Raw genomic sequence first — 23,720 nt, forward strand, 5'->3', positions numbered from 1 at the left:
GAGGCGAAGTCCTTCAGATCTCCATCGGCTTCAGACAGCGGGCGGGGCTGAGGGGAGAGAGCGAGCTCAGAGCTCGCTCGCCCCGCCCCTCGCCGCGCGCGCCCCCGCCGCCGCCGCGCGCCCCTCCCACAGCGCGCGCTCCGGGCAGCCGCGAGCCAGGCTGGAGACGCGCGATCTCCTTGTCGCCGCGCGGGTGGGTGGGATCGTGGCGGAGCTCGGGGCGCCAGGGCAGGGGCGGGAGGGCGCCATGGCGGCAGCTGTGGCGGCGGCGTCCGGTCCCCGCGCCGCGGCGAGGTGAGGGGCCGCCTCTTCTCTGCGGCTGAGGAGAACACAGCTGCCCGCCTGCCTTCCACGCGGGCCGCGGCTCCGGCATGGCCGGGCTCATTAAGAAGCAGATCCTGAAGCACCTGTCCCGGTGAGAGCGCCAGCGCCGGCCCCAGCGGTCCCGGGCCCTTCCTCTCCCCCTTCGACCCTCCTCCCTGACGCCGTGCTCCTGGCCGGCCTCCCTCTCCTCAGCCCGGGCCGGGACTCGGCGGCGATCCCCGCCTCAACTCGAGCCGGACGGCCGCCTCCCCGCTCCGGTGGCCCCGAACGTTGTCACCACTCTGCTCTTCCCTGGCCCTGGGCCCTCCGGGACCCGGCGCCCCTGCCCTTGCGCGGGTGCCCAGGCTCTCCTCCCCAGCCTAACAGCCCCCCGGCCCTCCCGACCCCAAGGGTCTCCTGACCGGCTGCGCGCACCCTCAGTTCCCACACCGCCGGGCAGGTCACCCCGTCCTCCCTTGCATGCCCCCTGGCCCTCTGCCCGTCACTCCGTGGACCCCGCGGTTTCCATCCTTTCCTGCCCGCCCCGCTGTGTTTCCTCTCGGCTGAGGACCCGCTGCCCCTCCCTCGGGGCCGTCTGCCCGCCTCTTGACCCGCCCACCACCGCCACCCTGGCCTTCCTCTTCCTAGTGCTGCTCCGGGCTAGATCCTTCTTCCCCGGCCCCTTCTAAATAACCCTGTCACCCAGTCCCGCGTAACCCATATTCCGTTCAGATTCCCAACCCCGACACTGGTTTCGCCTTCCCAGAAGCACCCAGCTCCTCCTCTTCATCGTCTGGCTGACCCTGTTGCATCACCCTTGAAAAAGCTAATCCTTGCACCCAGGGCCGTTCCTCTGATCTCCTTTCTCCTTCCTTTGCTTCTCTTCTCCTTACATAGACTAAATGGAGAAGGGCCATGAGAGTTGGGCATAAAGTTTCAACAACCTTCCCTTTAAGATGTGGAGGTTTTTTGACAGCCTGTGAAAAGAGCTAACGACGCCCACTTCTACTTTGCAGTCATTTATTAAGCAATGTGATGTCCCTCAAGTCATTTGGACCCGAGCCAGGTGACAGGCAAAACAATTCAGTTGTAATTGGGTGACTGCTGACCCCTGATTACGATTGCAGGTTGTCAGAACTGGTGTCCACAAAAATTGGAAGCTAGCCTTTCAGTTCGTTTTCACTCCTTATTCCAAGCGGGGCTTGGTGATACCTTAATACCTTTAGACAGCCGTTGTCTGTCACGTGGAGAGTGATCCAATCCTTGGCTCCACAGTGGTCAGTGGTTTTCAGGAGGTGCGAGTAGGGGGAGAAGCCAGTCAACATGGGACCCAAGACCTTGCACTCATGTGTCTTTCCTGGTCTTCTCATTGCCTTGGTGAGTGGTGTGTGAGACACTATTCCTGTCACTGCATCTCCTTTTCTGGCAGACACTGGCCAATTTACTGTTACTTTGATTTTAGACTTTAATTAGTCATTAGATTCAGATACATCTTTTGGTTAATCACCACACCATGTTTTAAAAGGAAAAGCAGATTGGAGGCTGGAGCTGGAAAGTGCCTTTGGACCCTTTACTTGGTTAACTCCCTAGTATATTGTTTTTCAGGTAACATTCATTTGGGTGTTCCATAAATTTGGTTGTTCTGTGTAAAGACTTATGTGTAGGACTAATGATTGTGAAATGAGACAAAATTTAACTAAAGGAAAACCATTAATTTGAGTGAACACAGAATCAGAGAATTTTAAAGTTTAGAGATGACCTTACCTAACATAGCACTGTGTTTAAAAGTCCAGGCTCTTTCTGGTTTCTTTCTTTTTTTTTTTTAAAAAAAGTCTTTATTGAGTTTGTTACAATGTTGCTTCTATTTTATGTTTTGGTTCTTTGGCCCCAGGCATGGGGGATCCTAGCTCCCCCACCAGGGATCGAACCCTCACCCCTGCACTGGAAGGTGAAGTCTTAACCACAGGACCACCAGGGAAGTCCTTTTGGTTTACTTTCTTTAACTGTAAAATGAGGATAATAATAGTATCTAACTCAAAGGGTTATTGTGAGGGTTATATGAGTTAATACACAAGGGCTTGGTAAAGTGCCTAGCACATAGTAAGTGCTCAATAAAACATGAGATATGGCTATTTTGGGGGCCATAACTTGTGTGACAATTTGATATAAGCCATAGACTTCTCCAGAAAAATCCACATACACAAACAAGTAATTTTTTATATAAGTTCCCTGGGGGGAGGGGTTAAGAACCCCTTAAAGCACATGCCTTAACCCCATAAGGCATCTTGAGTGAATGCCCTGAATAATCCTTGACTAGTTCAACCTCTCATTTTATGGCTGAGGAAGGTAAAGCCTAGGAGGATAAATGACTTGCCTAAGTTGCAGTGGAAGGTAAGGTAGAGAAATAGAGGGAGTTCCCTGGCGGTCCAGTGGTCAGGACTCAGCGCTTTCACTGTCAAGGGCCCGGTTCAATCCCTACTCCGGAAACTAGGATCCCACAAGCCCCATGGCCCGGCCAAAAAAAAAGGTAGAGAAATAGAACCCACCTTTCTAATTCTGGTATACTTTCCCCATAGGGCACTCATATTCTGTGCACCCTCTATGAAGATAGAGCTTTTAAAGAAAAATTTTAATAGTATATGCTAACACATTCAGTGAATCCTTAGTGAACAAAGTATCTCTTTTAGATGAATTAGGAGTAGGTATGACAGACATTGGGAGAAATTTCTTGTTTCCTCAGGGTTGTGTGGTTGACTGAGGAGGTGGGGGGAGAAGGTTATTCAGGGCTGCAATTTCAGGGCTCCTGGAAAAGTGCTAGGACATGGGTCTAACTGGGGGAAAGGTCAAACTCCTGAGGCCTTTCTGTTGGTTTAACTCGGAAAAGCTGCCTTAATCACATGTGACATTTGTGTCTTTGTATGGTCTCTACTACATGTACAGAGGCCAGCCTGCCTGGAGGGGAACTATAGCTTCTATGTCTTGCCAAACCTGATGGGGAAGGAGAGAGGAGAAGGGGTACTGGGTTACTATATTAAGTAAATATTTATAGGTGTTTAATAATTACTTGTTGATGATGACAGTGCCGCTTGACCTGGAAGAGTATCCTATAGCAGGAAGGATATCCCAGTGACTTGCATATTATTTTTAATTTTGGTCATGAAGTTTCAGGTACTAAAGTTTCTTGTTGGAATGCATCCTACTTGTTAGTAGAGTATTTTGGTAAACAAGATTTGAAGGAGGTGATGTTCAAGATACTTTTGTTAAGTGTCTTCTCTAGGCCAAGCACTGATCTGGGCACTGGGGATTCAGGAGGAAAGAAGTATAAATCTCTTCTAAGGGCTTTAACCTATGGTTTGGATAACTGCTGTTTAATACAAATAGCTTCAATGTACAGTATTCATTTAAATAAACCCAGGAGGAGACCTTTACTTAGAAACAAAAGTAATCATTTAAAAAATATCCAAAATCGATTTTTCACCAAATTAGATTATTCTTGTTTTAGAACACCTTAGCTAAGACCTTTTGTTATACAAGTAAGAAGAAATATGATAGATTGTAAAGTGAGTCAAGGGACTATGGCTCAGGAAAAGAGCGTTTTTTCTGGAGCCAGACAAGCTAGATTCACCTTCTAGCTCTGCCACTTAATGAACAGGGCAGCCTTTCTGAGCCTTAGTTTTCTTGTCTGTAAAGGATGAGAATAAGGAAGAATACTACGTGCTTTGCAGAATTTTTTGAGAATTGGGGATAAAGTATTTATTATAGTGCCTGGCGTGGAAGTAGCGTTTAATAAAGAGTAGCTATTATCACATGGCCAGAGAATACACTTCCATGGTATGGGTGACAGCAACTAATCCAACTGGCTCTTTTAGAAACCCATCAGAAGTATGAATTATTTACTCAGAATGGCTGCGGGAAATGTGACCCCGAGTGACAAAGACATGGCTGATAGACATGATAGATATTTAAAAAACATAAGCATTAGGTGAAATTCAGAGGCATAGATGATTTCAGAGTCCTTTCAGAGAATAAGAGAGCCTGACTGTGAGCTCAGCCCTCTCCATTTCTGATCAGTGCCTCCACTCGTTTATACTCATCATCCTGGAGAGATCACTGGGCCAGCCTCTGGTGGACTGCTGGGAGCTGCAGGCTCAGAGAGGCTTGCCCTGCTTGCCCAGGGTCTGTTTAGGTGAAGGTTTCTAGGCCTAGTCTCAGCTTCCAGATCACGCCCCTTTATACTAGACTTTACTTATTGTCATCTTCATTTCCCCAATAATTATTTTGTGCATTTTCTGGCAATAGTGCAATCATAGATGTATTTGTTTCCTTCCTCATCTTGTTGCGTTGCTTTTGTTTACTCAGCAGATATGTAATAGTGATAGCCAACTGTGCGAATAAGCATTTTACAAGTCTTATGATGATTTAATCCTCAGACTAACCCTGTGATGGAGACATTAGGCCCATTTTATCGATGAAGAAATGAGGCACAGAGAAGTTAAATTACCTGCCTCAAATCATAACTAGTAAGTGATGGAACTGAGATTCTAACGCAGTCACTCCCATTCCAGAGCCGGGCTCCTTTTTTTTTTTTTTAAATGCCTTATTAATCATCTGTTTTATTTAATTTATTTTTTTAAATTTTATTTATTATTTATTTTTGGTTGCTTTGGGTCTTCGTTGCTGTGCGCGGGCTTTCTCTAGTTGCAGTGAGTGGGGGCTACTCTTTGTTGCAGTGCACGGGCTTCTCATTGCAGTGGCTTCTCTTGTTGCAGAGCATGGGCTCTAGGCACGTGGGCTTTAGAAGTTGCAGCACACAGGCTCAGTAGTTGCGGAGTGCAGGCTCTAGAGTGCAGGCTCAGTAGTGTGGCGCACGGGATTAGTTGCTCTGCGGCATGTGGGATCTTCCTGGACCAGGGATCGAACCCATGTCCCCTGCATTGGCAGGCAGATTCTTAACCACTGCACCACCAGGGAAGTCCCCAGAGCCGGGCTCCTTAATCACTCTGCTGCTCTAATGCTTCTCATCTACTGAACATACTCTTGCTGCCAGCACCCACGTGGAGGAAGAGAATATTACCAGCACCAAGAAACACCCTTGTGTCTCCTCCCATCATTACTTCTACCAAAGGGTAGCCACTGTCCTGATTTCTAACAGCAAAGATTAGTTTTGTCTTTTTTTGTAATTTATATAAATGGAATCACAGAATGTATGCTTTCATGTCTGGCTTCTTTAGTTCAACATTATTTTTGTGAGGTTAATCTCTGTTGTATCAATTTGTAGATTTTTTCATTTTCATTGCTGTCTAGTGTTCTATTATGTGAATATACCTAAATGCATTTATACATTTTACTATTGATGGACATTTGGATAGTTTCCCAGTTTAGGGCTATGCTGAATAGTGCGGTTAGAAACATTCTAGTATATGTCCTTTGGTGAACAGATGTATACATACTGGTTGGGGATATACCTAAGAGTGGAATTTCTGGGTTGTGGGATATGTATATGTGAAATTTTAATAGATATTACCAAACAGTTTTCCAAAGTGGCTGTACCAATTTGCACTTCCACCAGAAATGTATGAGAGTTCTGGTTGCTCTATATCCTTGCCAACACTTGGTATTTTTTATCTTTTTCATTTTAGTCATTCTTTTTTTAAATTATTATTATTTTTTAAAATTTTTAAATTTTTATTTTTTTAACATCTTTATTGGAGTATAATTGCTTTACAATGGTGTGTTAGTTTCTGCTTTATAACAAAGTGAGTCAGTTATACATATACATATGTTCCCATATCTCTTCCCTCTTGCATCTCCCTCCAGGCGGTCACAAAGCACGGAGCTGATATCCCTGTGCTATGCGACTGCTTCCCACTAGCTATCTACCTTACGTTTGGTAGTGTATATATGTCCATGCCTCTCTCTCGCTTTGTCACAGCTCACCTTTCCCCCTCCCCATATCCTCAAGGCCGTTCTCCAGTAGGTCTGTGTCTTTATTCCTGTCTTACCCCTAGGTTCTTCATGACATTTTAGTCATTCTGTTGCGTATGTTTTGAAAATTTCTTTACTTCATCTGTGGTAAACCAGATGGCCACTTTATTTTTGCCTCTGTTTAATTTTCAAATTCTGATTTATTTGTAAATTTGAGCAAGCAAATGTCAAATGTCTGACAAGCAAATGTCAGAACCTTGAAAACAGATCTTTTTGGAGAAATGTTCAAATTGGGAGGTTCAATGAAAATAATTAGGGTAATTTGTAACCATTAACCCATACATTTCTTGCTTGGAAGGGATGTGATGCTTTGCTCCCTGTCAAAATAACAGTCATGTACCTTGAGAGAAAGGAGGGGCCGTTTATTAGGTGTTTGAGTTTTTGTTAAATATTTGGTCTTCAGACTACCCTGGATATTAAATAATTTCATTCTGTTCTATAAGCTTAGTACCCCATTGGCATAGTCTTTTATCTTTACTAAAGAAACTAAAACTTGAATTTCATAGTTTTTTTTTTTTTTGCGGTGTGCAGGCCTCTCACTGCAGGCTCAGCGGCCATGGCTCACGGGCCCAGCCGCTCCGCGGCATGTGAAATCTTCCCAGACCGGGGCACGAACCAGCATCCCCTGCATCGGCAGGCAGACTCTCAACCACTGTGCCACCAGGGAAGCCCTGAATTTCATAGTTTTTGTATTAGAGTCTTTACAACTTTCCAAGGATGATTCCCTTTTATCATAAAGTGGTTGTGTTGTGTCTTAAAAAGTAGCATTTATAAGCAATAAAAATTTCAAAGCAGTACTGTCATATGTATCTGACGTACAAAGGTTAATGTATGATTCACAAATAATGAAATTAGCTGCTTTGAAAAATTAATTGAGAGGCATGTCATTGTAGTAGAAAGAACCAGGACTTTGGATTCTAAAAGGTGGCTGTACATTCTGACTCTGCTACTTGTAAACTGGTGTTCAGCAAGTCTTTTTGCTTCTTGAAGCTTCAGTTTTCTCATCTGTAAAATGGGGGATAATAACGCACTCTGTTGTTTTGAGGATTAGAAATAATGTATAAAAGTGCCTGCTACTGAAAAAGTGTTCAATGAACAGTGACTATTACTTATCATATTAAAGTTGCTCAAGAGAGATCACTGACAGTGCCTAACTTACCCAAATGTCTAATTCTTTAGATATTTAAGAATTATGTTTCTTAATATTTTAATACGGAGAGGTAGAGATGAATGCTCTGTATCACTGCTTAAGGAGAGAGGGAAACAAGGGCTGGTCCCATTTATCATTTTTTTCTTATCAAGGCACACTACAAGGTAAACTTTGACCTCAGCATAGGTGAAATACTTGAAATATAATACTGGGTTGGGTCCTTAGAAGATTTAATTATCCAAAGTTTAAGAAGATAGCACAATCATATACTGTATTCTCACAGCGGAAAAAAAAAATTAGAGGTCATTTAGTTACCCTCACCTAATATAAAGCCTGGTTGAATAATAATCTGTTAAGTATGGTGTTAATTGCTGGAAAAAAAAAAGATTCTTTTTATCACAGCTTAATTCTCTACAACCACTGGAGTGTGACCCCCATATGGCAGGGATTATGTCCTTTGGCTACTTTGAAACCCAGAGAGTTTAAGATGTTTTGAATGGGTTAAGTGGGTGCAGGAGAAGGTATGTAGAATGGAGGTGTATAGTTATAACTCATGGAACCGTAGACCGGAGCAGGAGTGGGGGTGGGAGAGGAGAAGGGCAAGGGAATCCAATTCACCCAGTGTCATTAAGGGACCTTTTATCTCTGTGTGATGAAGCAAGTGCTACTGGTGCTGATCATAGATGCTAAAGAACATTTCCCAATATTTATAAGCAGTAGAATCAATCAATCAATCAATATCTGTAGTAAATGGAAAAACTAAGGTGTAAAAATAATTCACATTAGCAAGTTAGGTAAAGGGTATGTAGTTTGTACCTTCTTGCCACAAAAATAAGGACTAGATGTATTATAAGTTATTTGTTGATTGACGTTGTTTTATTTGCCCACAGCAATGATCATTTTACATGTATACTCAGTCTTTATAGTGCCTTGGAGATATCTATATCTATATCTATCTATCTTGGATGTCAGCCCATCATTTAAAGAATGAGAACACTGATGGTGAGAGGTCAGTGTATTTAAGTCTCTGACTTATGGAAGTGTTATGTTCTCAAAATTTATTTCTAAGTTTGAAATTTGGAGTGTGTGGTCCAGTAGTAGAAATAGTGTTATAAATGTTGAATAGGTTCCCAGTTAGCCCACAAAAGCAATAGTGTGTTAATTATATATAATATAAGCTCACTAGATGGAGATCTGGATCTTGATTGTTAGGGAACCATTTGAAGGAGGTGGGGAGATGAAGAAGAAGAAGAAAACGTTTTTCTTTCCCATTCCTTGGAGTAAGATCTTTTAGATCATTGAGATCATTGTATCTCAACAAGGACTTTTTTTTTTGGTTGTGATTGAGGAGTGTGACCAGCTTTTAATGAGTGGGCTGGAGATGCTGACGTCATGCAGTATGCAGAATCATTTCACACAAAGAAGGATTGTCCTTTGTCTTTTTAAAAATTAATTATTTATTTACTTTTGGCTGCACCAAGTGGCTTACGGGATCTCAGTTCCCTGACCAGGGATTGAACCTGGGCCACAGCAGTGAAAGCCTGGAATCCTAACCATTAGGCTACTAGGGAACTCCTTGTCCTTTGTTCTTTTTGACTTCTGAATGTTTGTTAGATGTTTACAGAGGTGAATTACCTGTTTAAATTATATAAGCCTACTTACATGTAAACACAAAGTACTGCACAGATTTTTTTTTTTTTTTTTTTTTTTTTTGGCCGCTCTGCGCAGCTTGTGGGATCTTAGTTCCCTGACCAGGAATCGAACCCGTGCCCCCTGCAGTGGAAGCACGGAGTCCTAACCACTGGACCACCAGGAAATTCCCTGCATAGCTTTAAACTAGAGTGAATGTTCCAGGACTGCAGCTACCATGGGGGAAAATTGATTTGAACGTTATTTTAGAAAATGTTGTCACTCTTGGCAATACCACTCGTAGAGTTGGGTCTGTTAGGGCTGAGAACCACTGAGTTAGTCTGGAATCTGAAACAGCTCAAGTTTGCTCTTGATATACTTGCTCTTCTCTCCTTTATGTCTCTTTCCCACCTCCTAAGTCCCCCCTTCTCATGCACCCATTGCCCCGGTTCTACCCCCAGTCCTCTGCTACCATATCCCCCTACCCTCAGGCCTATATGCTCTGCTCCCCTTACTTTCTCACCAAAATTCCCAGTTCATTAGGATATATGATTTCACCCAGCTCAAGGGGAGGAATAGAGAACATGTTTGGGAGCAGGAATGCTATTCTAACTAGACCAACTCTAATTCATAATATGTCCTACAGGGTCAACTCCCCTAAGCTACTCTTACTTTCATAGCTCCTCAATCCACAGATACTCTGGAAGCTCCAAGTTTGTTTTTTATTTTCCAAAAGTGGTTTTTGTTGCAGTGGCAGTGAGGATGGGGCAGGAGTCTGGGCAGCAGGGGTCTGGGCAGTGGTATATATGGGTCATTTGAAAGTTGGGGAGTTCTGAAATGTAGACAATCCAGATAGGGATGGGCTAAGTTCATTCAAGCTGACTTCCTCATGCCATCTGGTGTAGTGCTTTCCCAGGCAGAGCTGAAAATATGCATTTCCCTTTTCTAAGAGACATCTGTTTTTCTTTCTTCTCTCTCTGTGTCTCTTTTTTTGAAATTTCTGTTTTTTAACCTGAGCGAAAGAAGGGGCTGCAGTGTTCAGGAACTCACTTCATTTGAGGAACTGGCTTGACAGAGGTAGAAAAGGGTTCGACTTCTAATAATATAGGAGTATCTTATATTGACCTAACCCTCCCTCATGTAACAATTACGAGCTCTGGGTAATATGTAAAAAGCAACAACTGGAAGACTTTGGAAAGTGACCAAATGAGGCAGAAACTGACAGGGAACTTGAAAGATGGGAACTGCACTGGGTAAGATTCTCACTTATATAGCTTTTTGCCTGAGGACACTCCCCACTTTGCATGGTGGGTGATGGCTAGCACTCAAGCAAAAGTCTGCAGTCTTACTAGCTTGGGCAGTCAGAGAGTAGAGTTCAGGGCTATAAGAGGGGCTGGAAAATGAGGGAATAAATCTCAGAAAGAAGGGAGCAGACTTCCCTGGTGGCACAGTGGTTAAGAATCCGCCTGCCTGGGCTTCCCTGGTGGCGCAGTGGTTGAGAGTCCGCCTGCCGATGCAGGGGACACGGGTTCGTGCCCCGGTCCAGGAAGATCCCACGTGCTGCGGAGCAGCTGGGCCCGTGAGCCATGGCCGCCGAGCCTGCGCGTCTGGAGCCTGTGCTCCGAAATGGGAGAGGCCACAGCAGTGAGAGGCCTGTGTAATGCAAAAAAAAAAAAAAAATCCGCCTGCCAGTGCAGGAGACATGGGTTCAATCCCTGGTCCGGGAAGATACCACATGCTGCGGAGCAACTAAGCCTGTGTGCCACAACTACTGAGCCTGCACTCCGGAGCCTACGAGCCACAACTACTGAGCCCATGCACCACAACTACTGAAGCCCACGTGCCCTAGAGCCTGTGAGCCGCAACTACTGAGCCCACATGCTGCAACTACTGAAGCCGCATGCCTAGAGCCCATGCTCTGCAACAAGAGAGGCCACCGCAATTATAAGCCTGCGCACTGCAACGAAGAGTAGCCCCCACTCGCTGCAACTAGAGAAAGCCAGTGTGCAGCAATGAAGACCCAGTGCAGCCAAAAAGAAAAAAAAAGAATAAAGAGATTTGCAATTATTAAAAAAAAAAAAAGAAGGGGAAGCCCTAAAATCTGCTTTAATCCTTGATATGCATGGGCGAAGACTCCATGGAGCCTGGAAAGGCAATGGTTGAAAGCTGAAAGAATTGAGCTGAGATTCAGCTTCTGTCCACCACAGGGAAGACAGAGTTTGGAGTATGAATCTAGCTGAGTTAATTGCCCAACAGAACAAAATTCTTCAAAGGAAGATTGACAGAATCCAGAATCTCAATAATGTCCAGTATACAATAATAAATGACTACATGTGTAATAAAGGAAAATGTGACTCATTGTCCAGAGAATGGCAGTCAGTAGAAATGACCCCAAGATGACTCAGATGTTGGAATTATCGGACAAGGACTTTAAAGCAAACTTGGTAGTAGTAAATAAACTTGGTAGTAATAAATATCAGACAAGGACTTTAAAGCAAACTTGATAACAAATGGAGAATGTGAGCAGAGAAATGGAAAGTATAAAAAGAACCAAATATAAAATCTAGAACTTAAAAGTACAGTATCTGAAATGAAATATTTATTGGACTTGCTCAACAGCAGATTGGAGATGGCTAAAGAAAGGGTCAGTGAACTTGAAAATAGAGTAGTAGGAATTATCTACTCTGAAGAACAGAAAAGATTGAAAAACGAAAACAGAGTCTCAGCCTATAGAACAATATTAAAATATGTGTAACTGGAGTCCTAGAAGGAGAGAAGAGAGAATAAGATACATGGCAGATTATACTTTCCAAAGATGGCTACAACAATATCTTTCACCTTACATGTTTTTCTCTTGGCCCTAGTGGCTTTCTTGTAACCAACTGAATGGGGGTGGAAGTGACATCCAAGCTACACGAAGCAACTACATGTAGGTGTGCAGTCAACAGTCCCAGCTGAGCCCAGCCTTTGAGACATTCCAGCTCAGGGCCCATCCATGTGAATGAAGAGGGCTCCAGGTGATCCCAGCTCCTAGCCATTCATCTCTTCCCAGATGAGGCCCCAGATATCATGAATCAGAGAAAAACAACCCTAGTTATCCCTTGAATGGATTTCTAATGCACAGAATGTGTGAGCTTAATAAAATGCTTACTGTTTTATGGCGCTAGGAGTAATTTGTTTTGCTGCAGTAGATAACTAAAACAAGACAAAAAACTTCTGAATAATGGCTGACAACTAAATAATAAAAAAAATACAAGTAACCAATTTAAAAATGGGCAGAGTATCTGTATAGACATGGCCATAAATACATGAAAAGATGTTCAACATCATGAGACCATCAAGGAAATGCAAATCAAAACCACAATGGCTGGACAGGAATAAAGTCGCAGATGTAGAGAATGGACTTGAGGACAAAGGGGGGGGGAAGGGTAAGCTGGGATGAAGTGAGAGAGTGGCATGGACATATATACACTACCAAGTGTAAAATAGGTAGCTAGTGGGAAACAGCCACATAGCACAGGGAAATCAGCTCGGTGCTTTGTAACCACCTAGAGGGGTGGGATAAGGAGGGTGGGAGGGAGACACAAGAGGCAGGAGATATGGGGATATATGTATATGTATAGCTGATTCACTTTGTTATAAATCAGAAACTAACATACCATTGTAAAGCAATTATACTCCAATAAAGATGTTTAAAAAACCCCCCAAAACCACAGTGGCTACTAGGATGGCTATAATGAAAAAGACAGATAATAACAAGTGATGGTGAGGATGTGGAGAAATTAGAACTCTCAAATACTGCTGGTAGTATTGCAAGATGGTACAACCACTTTGGAAAATAGGCAGTTTCTCAAAAAGTAAAACAGTTACTGTTTGACCCAGCAATTTTACTCCTAAGTGTATGTCTAACAGAAATAAAATTTGTAAGTCCACAAAAAAACTTGTATTTGCTTTTCTTTTTTGCGGTACGTGGGCCTCTCACTGATGTGGCCTCTCCCGTTGTGGAGCACAGGCTCTGGACGCGTAGGCTCAGCGGCCATGGCTCACGGGCCCAGCTGCTCCACGGCATGTGGGATCTTCCCGGACCGGGGCGTGAACCCGTGTCCCCTGCATCGGCAGGTGGACTCTCAACCACTGCGCCACCAGGGAAGCCCCGTATTTGCTTTTTTAAAAAAATATATTTATTTTTTTATTTGGCTGTGCTGGGTCTTAGTTGCGGCACATGGGATCTTTGTTGCAGCATGGGGAATCTTTAGTTGCAGCATGTGAACTTTTAGTTGAGGCATGTGGGATCTAGTTCCCTGACCAGGGATCAAACCCGGGCCCCCTGCATTGGGAATGCGCAGTCTTAACCACTGGACCACCAGGGAAGTCCTGTACTTGCATTTTCATAGTAGCATTATTCATAATATTCTCTAAGTGGAAATAACCCAAATATCTATCAACTGATGAATGGATAAACAAAATGTGACATATTCATGCAATGGAATATTCTTAGCTATAAAAAATAATGAAGTGCCAATTCATGTTACAACATAGATGAACTTTGAAAACAGTATGCTAAGTGAAAGAAGCTAGTCACAAGAGACCTCATATTGTACGATTCCATTTATATTAAATGTCCAGAATAGGCAAATCTATAGAGACAAAAAATAGAATGACAGTTGTCTAGCTTTGGGAGGGATGGGGAGATTGGGGGTGATAGCTGCAGGGTATGGCTTTTTTTTCCTTGAGGGAGGTAGTGAAAATTGATTAAGCTTATGGTTGTACAACTATGTGAATATACTAAAAAAATCGTACATTTTAAATGCATGTATATATGGTATGTTAATAATATTTCAAAAGAGCTGTAACAGAGCGAGAGTGGGAGAAATAATGTCTAAAAATGTTCAAGCTTGGTGAAAAACAGATTTACTGAATCCAAGAAGCTCAGTAAACCCTAAGCAGGATAGATCCAAAGAAAACCACCCCAGGCACATCACAGTTACATTGCTGAAAACTAAAGATAAAGAGAAAAACTTGAAAGCAGCCAGAGAAAAATGCCTCATCACAGAAAGGAGAACATTGATATAAATTAATGGCTGACTTCTCATCCGTAACGAAAGAGGCAAGAAGACAATGGGATGATATCTTTAAAATGCTTAAAGGAAGAAACTCAGCCTGGAATTCCATATCCAGCTAAAATGTCCTTTAAAAATGGAAGGTGAAAAAAAGACTATGTTTATTTATTTACTTATTTATGCGTGCATGCGTGCTGCATTGGGTCTTAGTTGTGGTACATGGGATCTTCCGTTGTGGCACATGGGCTTCTCTCTAGTTGAAGTGTGCAGGCTCCAGAGTGCATGGGCTCTGTAGTTTGCAGCACACGGGCTCTCTCGTTGAGGTGCGTGAGCTCAGTAATTGTGGCACGGGGGCTTAGTTGCCCTGTGGCATGTGGGATCTTAGTTCCCTGACCAGGGATCGAACCCGGGTCCCCTGCATTGGAAGGCGGATTCTTTAGCACTGGACCACCAGGGAAGTCCCTGGACTAAGTGATTATTTAAGATCCCTTCTTAGCTCTGAAATTCTGTGACTGCAAATCTAAGAATTCTCACTTTCCATCATTGTGGTACATGTAAAGATGTCTGAGAGCCTTTCTCTGTTGTCTCTTTGGCAGATTGCAGTTCTCTGGCAGAAATGAAACCTGATCAAAATCTGTTTTTCCATCTTGATTTCATCTTAGCTTCTATGCTCTGTAACAGTAACAGATGGCCAGAAAATGTTTTCCCACATTCTTGAAGTGGAATAAATAGCAGGCTTCCATTAGCCTTTTCAGCCACCCTTGGACTCAGTGATGTCATCCTCTATTAGGAGCACAAATGCTGAATGAAATTTGTACCAGGGGTTGTTGGATGGTTTCTGATTAGATCTCAGATCAGTGGTTTCTTTGGTTGAGTAGACCTCCACAAACCTCCCCCACGACTGGCCCCATGGGTCACCTTTTCACCTATTCTTTGTTATTATAAAATGTGGACAATATCAGTTGAGGAATTCTTACTGCATTTTTGTCTTTTTTTTTTTTTTTTTTTTTTTGCGTTACCCGGGCCTCTCACCGCTGCGGCCTCTCTCGCTGCGGAGCACAGGCTCCGGACGCGCAGGCCCAGCGGCCACGGCCCACGGTCCCAGCCGCTTCGCGGCACGCGGGATCCCCCCCGGACCGGGGCACGAACCCGTGCTCCCCGCTCCGGCAGGCGGACCCCCAACCACTGCGCCACCAGGGAAGCCCCTTACAGCATTTTTGAGAAGCTGGTAAGGTAATAGCCATTTTTTGTTGACTCCTAAAAGTAAATTGATAAAAAGCAAATCTATGTTATATCATTATTACTGTTATGGGAGAACAGCCTGTGGTGGTCCGGCATAACCCGCCCGTACTGTCAGCCGTCCTTAGAGCATAAGTAAAGAACTCTTGGTTTTGTGTGTTCAGTTTTTGATGATTACTTACTAACTTACTTGCATATTTGATCATAGAGATGATGGCACAGTAACCTGTGTGGTCTCTTGTCAGTGTCTTGGTAGAGACTGGGCATTACTGCTGGTATGGTGGTGACTTAGCCCTGGGCATACTTAAGAAAGATTTTATTAATCTGATTTGTTTGGCGAAGTGCAGAAAAGTTTTTGATGGAGTTACACTATAACTTTACCCCCCCAAACAGATTTATTCTTCTTATACAGGTTAAGCAGTCCATGGTAGGTTGTAAAAGGGAAAAGATGTCCTCTAACCATTTCTGAAATAGCTTATAAATTCATTCTGTGCCAGATGTGTTTTAGAGGAACATATTACTGAGTGAAAATGTTACTAGAAGTAAGACAGTCCAGTGAGCAGAGCTGGGTTCATGCTTTTTCTCTGCCTCTTCCTGCCCTGTCACCTTGGGCAAATGACTTCACATCTGAGCCTCATGTTCTTCCTCTTTATTTTTTTTAACATCTTTATTGGAGTATAATTGCTTTACAATGTTGTGTTAGTTTCTGCTGTATAACAAAGTGAATCAGCCGTATGTATACATGTATCCCCATATCCCCTCCCTGTCCCACCCCTCTAGGTGGTCACAAAGCACGGAGCTGATCTCCCTGTGCTATGCAGCTGCTTCCCACTAGCTATCTGTTTTACATTTGGTAGTGTATATATGTCAATGCTACTGTCTCAGTTGTTCCAATTTACCCTTCCCCCTCCTCGTGTCCTCAAGTCCATTCTCTAGGTCTACGTCTTTATTCCTGTCCTGCCCCTAGGTTCATCAGAACCATTGCTCTTCCTCTTTAAAATGGGGATAATGATGCATACCTCATATGGGGTATTGCGAAGACTAATTGAGATAATGTGTTTAAATTCCTTTTCAGTGACTGGTACAAAGTAAAATGTTGTCATACTTTTTTATTTTTTTAAGGCTTGAAAAAATGAAAAATGACATTTATTTTATATGGAACTGTAAATAGAGTTAGATTTTGCATAGAATACAGTATAGAAGTTAGATGTATGCTACCTATTTAATACAGTCACTCTGAGAATGTCAGTGCTAATAAGCGGTGTAACTTATTCATTTCATTTGAAGTATGTTCTTCTTTTTTTCAGAGAGAAACATACTTGAAAAAGTACCTATTACTTTTTTTTCTTGAAAATAACTTTTTATCAGAAGGAAAAGTAGCTTATCTTAGTGATTCTCAGCTGAGGTGAGGAGGTGGGGTCTTATCAGAATCTGTGCAAAGGAGAGGGGAGACACACAGTCCTCAAAACTGATTTTATGTCTTCAAAAATTATTATCTTTAAGACTAATTCTTCTGATGGATGCCCTGCCCCCATTTCTGAGCTGAGGTGGCTTCCCTGAATACTTAAAGAGTAAAGGAAGGGTTGCTGGGAGGAAATAATTGTAATATCTTATTTTAGATACAAAAGGGGCTTGAAAAACAAAGCCTGCTGGTACCTAGTGATTACAAATAACATTGAGTTCTGTCTTCTGCTTTCCTTTCCTTCCTTCAGGACTGTGTTTCCTCCAGTTTACTCAGGGATGTGCACTGTATCTTCCTTTACTTTCAGTTGTTGTTGTTGTTGTTTGGCATAGTGGAAGTGTTTAAGGTGTTCATTTTTCCCTTTCACACCCAGTCCTGTTTCCTAGTAGGTGGCCCTTCTTTACAGGAAAAGAGGAATTCTCTTTCCCTCTGTGGCAAGTTAGTTTTCAGAGAATAGGAGCCATTTTAGAAAACTTGTTCTTTTGGTTCCTAGAATAAAATTGATTCATACTCAGTAAATGTTGATTAATTTTTTTTTAATGAATTAAAATCAGTAAAAGTATGTGTAAGGGTCTGGGATTTTATTTTATCCTATTTAGAAGCTAACAGCCTGCTGCAGTTCGTGGTTGCTGGCAGAGCACGAGGCTCCTGGGTCAGAGACAAAGGACTTTATTACTCATGGCCCAGCAAGCAGCATAAACACAGGTTTGCACTAGTTCCCCTTGCCCCCACAGGTCCCATGGGTGTGGTATGAACAGGTCCCGATGGATGCCTGTACATGTGTCGTAGGACTGGAACATTGAGCTTGGGGAATCCACTGCTTTTATAGTACGTGGTACACAAGCCTGCTCTTTGCCCTGGAGGGGGACATTACTTCATCCCTCAAAACGCTTTGCAAACAGAATCCTGAGAAGTGGCCTGGGTAAGGAGCAGTCAGGGTCATGTGTTTTGTGTTTTTCTTACCCACCAAGACATGTAGGAGTGTGAGAGACCCAATGGGAGGAGTAGCTCTCTCAACAGGAAGTTTATACAGTAGGTTGTTGATAGAAATCTTAGGTAGATTTATTGTGAAATACTTGCCATACTGAAAGGTATAGAGAGTGATATAATGAATAGCCATACAGTCACCTCCCAACTTGAGAAATAAGCATTGTCCATACAGGTGACACTTGCTGTGGTCTCCTCCTCTTGTCCCATGAGTAAGCATTTCCCTGAATTTGTTGTTATCATGCCAGTGCATTTCTGTGTACCTGTTAATATCATACAGTACTGTGTGTTTATAAACTTCTAAAAATTTTTTTACTATCATTTAAAAAATTGTTACAGAGCCCTTTTACATGGTATTGGGTTGGCCAAACAGTTCGTTTGGGTTTTCCATAGCACTTTACTGAAAAACCTGAATGAACTTTTTGGCCAACTGAATACCATGTTAGTCACTGTAGGGGAAAATTGTAAAGATAAAACTCTTGCCCGTCATGATGTTATGGTCCAAGGAAAACCACAAAGACTGAAAACATAGCTTAGTAAAAGGAAAGGATATGTGTGAAAAAAAAGTTGGTAAACAACATATAACTCTAAAGTCAGCTATTAGCATCTAATATATGTAAGGGCTAAGTATAGTTACTGATGGAAGGAGAAATGGAATTCATTATTGGGGTAGAAAATAGTGACTATGTGAGGCAACAACAGTGAGAACTTATATGGGTGAGATTCATCTAGACAACTTGTCATACAGGAGAGGGGGTTACACTGTGAGGCAATGGCCTTAAGTTGATCCAGCCAGAAAGATGAGAGAAGGGAGCTGGGAGTAGTCAGTCAACAGGGCAGTTAGCTACGAGGTATGTAGGCCCAGCATTCTGTCAGGGAACCATTTTATTAGGAGGGATGGCTAAGACTAAGCCCCTGATCAAAGGGCTCAACATCTAATTGTGCAGCAGTAGTTACACATGGGAAAATTAGAGAACACCCTAAGACCCTCTCTGATTATGACCTAAATGTGTGTTACAGATTCCAGGGATGTAGAAGGTACGAGTTTAATGTGAGTTCAAGCAGTTAGGGAAAGAAAGCCTCAGTGAGAAGTCTGGAGTTGGGCCTTGAATGGCAAATTGTGATAAGGGTGCTCCAGGAAAAGGAGTGGGTGGCAAGAGCACATGAGCAAAGACGAGACAGTGACTGTGGAAAAGGGAGAGGATGGGCCTGTGTGCATTGTTTATGTCCAGGCCCCTTGATCTGTAGAGTTTCCCATGGCCTGGATTTTGCTGATTGCACACTTATGGTGCAGTTCAGCAGTTTTCCTCTGTATTTCCTGCAAATTAGCAGCTGGACCCAGTAGCGTGATGAGATTCAGGTTCAGTCCCTTTGGCAAGTCTGTAAGTGGTTGTGTGTTCTTTTGTCACATCAGTAAAGGTAGGTGTAAGGGTCTGGGGTTTCACTTTACCCTACTTAACAAGCCCATAATTAATCTGCTACTGTTTTGTATTCTAACCTCATAGAGCTCCCTCTTCTGCTGTTTCAAATAGTGTTTAAAAAGTATAATGGCTTGCTTTCTGAGATATTCTGGTCTGTTACCCCCCAACACCCCCGCCCCACTTTTATTTGGACCATCTCTTTTCTTCATTTCTGTCTTGCTCAGTTTTGATTCCTCTCCCAGCAGTACCCTGTCCTAGGAAGGAGCCTTGGTTAGTTCCATGAGTTTATAGGGTTAGATTGCTTCAGCTCCTTTGGGCCCCTTGCCCCAAATCCCTCCAGTTTCAGTTGCTATTCTCAAATTGGCTCACATTGCTTTTCACTGAGTACTTGGTTATCTTGGGGTTCTTCTGTTCTCTGATCTGTCTGATGCCCTATTGTTTTCCTCTGTGTTGATCTGCACAGCTGCTTATAGAATTCATGTCTTGTGGCTGTTAATGTTTTTTCCCTGCCTGCTTGTGTATGAGGGTTTATGAGGATGCTTTATCTTCTAGTTTTGTTTTAAATGTTATCCATGGGTTTTTTAGTTGCTATCTAGTCCTGGTTTTATATGGAGATTCAGATATATCAAAAGGCTCTATTGCCACTGCTATAGCCATTTCTCCAGAATTCCCATTGTAGGTTCTTGAGTAGAAAGATGACACAGTCGGGACAGAATGAAATGTCTCACCTAACATCTTTTTAAAAAATAATTAATTAATTAATTTTTGGCTGCATTGGGTCTTTGTTGCTCCGCATGGGGTTTCTCTAGTTGAGGCAGGTGGGGGCTACTCTTCATTGCGGTGAGGGGGCTTCTCATTGCGGTGGGTTCTCTTGTTGCGGAGCACGGGCTCTAGGTGCACGGGCTTCAGTAGTTGTGGCTCATGGGCTCTAGAGCGCAGGCTCAGTAGTTGTGGCGCACGGGCTTAGTTGCTCCGTGCCATGTGGGATCTTCCCGGACCAGGGCTCAAACCCGTGTCCCCTGCATTGGCAGGTGGATTCTTAACCACTGTGCCACCAGGGAAGTCCTCACCTAACATCTTACATGGCATAGAGACAGTGTGGCCATTAGTCCCCATTTGTTCTTTAACTTTCTCTTTTCTCTAAACTGAGAAGTGTTATTTGCTATAATGCCCATGTGCAGATTTCTGTGGAAATAATAGCTTCTTATCATCACTCTTTTCAGGTTCACTAAGAATCTTTCCCCGGACAAAATCAATTTGAGCACCCTGAAAGGGGAGGGTCAGCTGACCAACCTGGAGCTGGATGAAGAGGTTCTACAGAATGTGCTGGAGCTTCCCACCTGGTTAGCCATCACTCGGGTCTACTGCAACAGGGCCTCAATCCGGGTGAGAATGGGGGTCAGAGTGCTGCTACTCTCTTTGGACAGCAGGACTGCCTTCTTGAGGGGTGACTCCCACAGCCCTGAGTCTTTGCTTTCCTCTTTCAGATCCAGTGGACAAAGTTGAAGACACACCCAATTTGCTTGGTAATGGCCTTTCTTGATTGCAAGTAATCAAATGGGGATGGCCGGGGTAAGGTTTTAGAAGATCTGAGAGAAGATGGGGAGGAGCCCTGATGGGCTGTCCCTTTTGGGAGTGTGGGTTCTTCTGTCTGGCTTGCGAGCTTCTCTGTGAGACAGAGTGACTATTGTCTGGGCTTTTTCTGGAACTGCTGTGCAACATAGCAGTTAGCACTGAGACACAAGACCCTGGAGTCCTGAGTTGATTTTGTTTTATTTTGATTTTCGTTTTTATTTTAAAACAAGTTTTGCTGCCCAGGTTCTACCTTTACATTTCCTTTGGACTCCTGACAGAGGAAAAATTGGAAGTTTAGTTCATGTTGACTGTTGGGTGATTATCAGCTGAAAGCCCTCCAGGAACTGATTGATACATATCTTTACCCCAAAGACTGGAGTCCCCAGGGATAGTAATATCTCGGTAACTTGGATATATGTTTTCTTTTTCTGCTGTGAGCTAATCCCATGCTTGTCATGGAGTTCTGCTGCTAATGGAAATGGAAGGCGGAAGATGAGGGCTCTCTTTGTATTTCAGTTTGTTCATTCATTCATTCGACAGACATTTATTATCTGCCTACTGTGGGCACAGCCCTCGACTAGGTATTGGAGCACAGAGATGGATAAGACACAGTCTGTGCTGTGTGGGATTTTGTGCAGATGCTTAGCTCTCTGTGGCTTTTATTTCAGTGTCTGGATAAGGTAGAGGTGGAGATGAAGACATGTGAAGAGCCTCGGTCCCCCAATGGACAGTCTCCTATTGCCCTCGCTTCAGGGCAGAGGTTAGTTGCTTTGGGTCCTATTATTTCCAACATATTAACTGGTTCGGATCACCTTTTAATTAAAAAATAAAAACTTTATTATGGAAAATTTCAAACACGCACTGAAATAGAGAGAATAGTGTACTGAACCCCCATGCACTGAAGATCTAACTTTCACAATTCTCAACATTTTACCATTCTTTTTCTACCTTTCTTCTGGCACTTTATGTGTGTGTATGTGTGTGTGTTCGCACACTCTGTAGTTCTTATTTATCTATTTATTTATTTTTGGCTGTGTTGGGTCTTTGTTGCTGCACGCGGGCTTTCTCCAGTTGTGGTCAGCGGGGGCTACTCTTCGTTGCGGTGTGCGGGCTTCTTATTGTAGTGGCTTCTCTTGTTGCAGAGCAGGGACTCTAGGTGCGAAGGCTTCCGTAGGTGTGGCACGTGGGCTCTGGAGCGCAGGCTCAGTAGTTGTGGTGCACGGGCTTAGTTGATCCACGCATGTGGGATCTTCCTGGACCAGGGCTTGAACCCGTGTTCCCTTTGTTGGCAGGAGGATTCTCAACAACTGCACCACCAGGGAAGCCCCACTCTGTAGTTCTTTTTTTTTTTTTCACTCTGTAGTTCTTGAAAGCAAATCCCAGGTGCCATATCATTCCACTTGTAAATACTTCTGTATTGTGTGTCTTTAACAAACAGGATTGAGAAGAAAGAAAAAACCCCACAGTACTATTATCACAATTAATAGAATTAATAGGGATTCCTTAATATCATCTAATACTTACTGCATATTCAGTTTTCCTGAATTGTCTCTGAAATATTTTTTTACAATTCAGTGTGGCTCCACAGAGCTCCACACCTTATATTTGGGGATATGCCTTTTAAAGCTCTTTAGCTCTGAACAGTCCCCCATCCCTACACTTTTTTATGTATCATTTGTTCTTTGTAGAAACTGGAGTATTTCTTCTAAAGAATTTCCCACATTTTATATTTTGGCTGATTGTGTCCTCGAGGTGTCGTTTTAAATGTTTCTTGTTTAATCTGGTCGTTAGATTTAAAGGCTGGATTTGATTCATTTGTTTGTTTTCTTGGTAAAAATACTTCATGAATGGTACCACGTATTTCCTACTGTAACGTCACGGGAGGAACATAATATTCCTTTGGTTAGGATTAATCAGTGGATTCAGATGATGTTGGCCTGACTTGTCCGTTATGATAAGTTCCTCATCTACCTCTTACCTCATGGTTTAAGGACCATTGATGATGGTTGTCTGTAGATCTATTATATCATTGTAGGATAGAAAATAGAGATTTTATAATTCTTTTTTCCTATTGCATTTATTAGTTGTGATTTTCTATAAAGAACTTTCTTTCACCAACTATTTGAAATACAGTTTGTACAGGAATGTCAGGATAAATGCTGGATTCTTTTTTTTTTCTTAGCTGTGTCAGCACTTAGTTGTGGCACACGGGGTGTTTGTTGAGGTGTACAGGATCTTTCATTGCAGCGCGGGCTCTGCCTTGCAGCCCGGGCTCTGCCTTGCAGCGCATGGGCTTCTCTCTAGTTGTGGCGTGCAGGTTTGCTCTCTCTAGTTGTGGCGCATGTGGGCTCTGCAGTTTGCAGTGTGCGGGCTCAGTAGTTGTGGCATGCGGGCTTAGTTGCCCCGCGGCATGTGGGATCTTAGTTCCCCGACCAGGGATCGAACCTGCGTCCCCTGCATTGGAAGGCGGATTCTTTACCACTGGACCACCAGGGAAGTCCCTGTATTTTTTATTCATATACTGAATCTTGGTTCCTAACTACAATAATATAATAAATGATTTACTTTTTCAGTAGTTTCAAAAAATAACAAAACCAGTATTATAACTATCGATACGACTACTGAATGCAGTAGCTTTCTTTGTGTGTATGTGTGTTTTAACCTTATGATATATCCTATTAGGGATGTATTGTCAAAATACTGTGTTTTAGGGCTTCCCTGGTGGCGCAGTGGTTGGGAGTCCGCCTGCCAATGCAGGGGACACGGGTTCGTGCCCCGGTCCGGGAAGATCCCACATGCCGCGGAGCTAGGCCCGTGAGCCATGGCCGCTGAGCCTGCGCGTCCGGAGCCTGTGCTCTGCAACAGGAGAGGCCACAACAGTGAGAGGCCTGCGTACCGCAAAAAAAAAA

The 23,720-nt window shown here is 43.3% G+C and overlaps 1 protein-coding gene across 1 annotated transcript in view; it reads left to right on the top strand.

The window, feature by feature from the left end:
* The first annotated feature begins 216 nt into the window (after positions 1–216).
* The window catches only part of BLTP3A (bridge-like lipid transfer protein family member 3A), a 60,624-nt gene continuing 37,120 nt past the window's right edge, over positions 217–23,720 (top strand). The window contains exons 1-4 of the mRNA XM_030871005.2: positions 217–415; positions 20,460–20,622; positions 20,724–20,762; positions 21,480–21,571. Of these exons, the coding sequence (XP_030726865.2) occupies positions 372–415; positions 20,460–20,622; positions 20,724–20,762; positions 21,480–21,571 (338 nt within the window). The 5' untranslated portion in view covers positions 217–371. The remainder of the gene's footprint in view (positions 416–20,459; positions 20,623–20,723; positions 20,763–21,479; positions 21,572–23,720) is intronic.

The sequence above is a fragment of the Globicephala melas genome, chromosome 11, assembly GCF_963455315.2.
Source record: "Globicephala melas chromosome 11, mGloMel1.2, whole genome shotgun sequence".
NCBI classification, from domain to species: Eukaryota; Metazoa; Chordata; class Mammalia; order Artiodactyla; family Delphinidae; genus Globicephala; species Globicephala melas.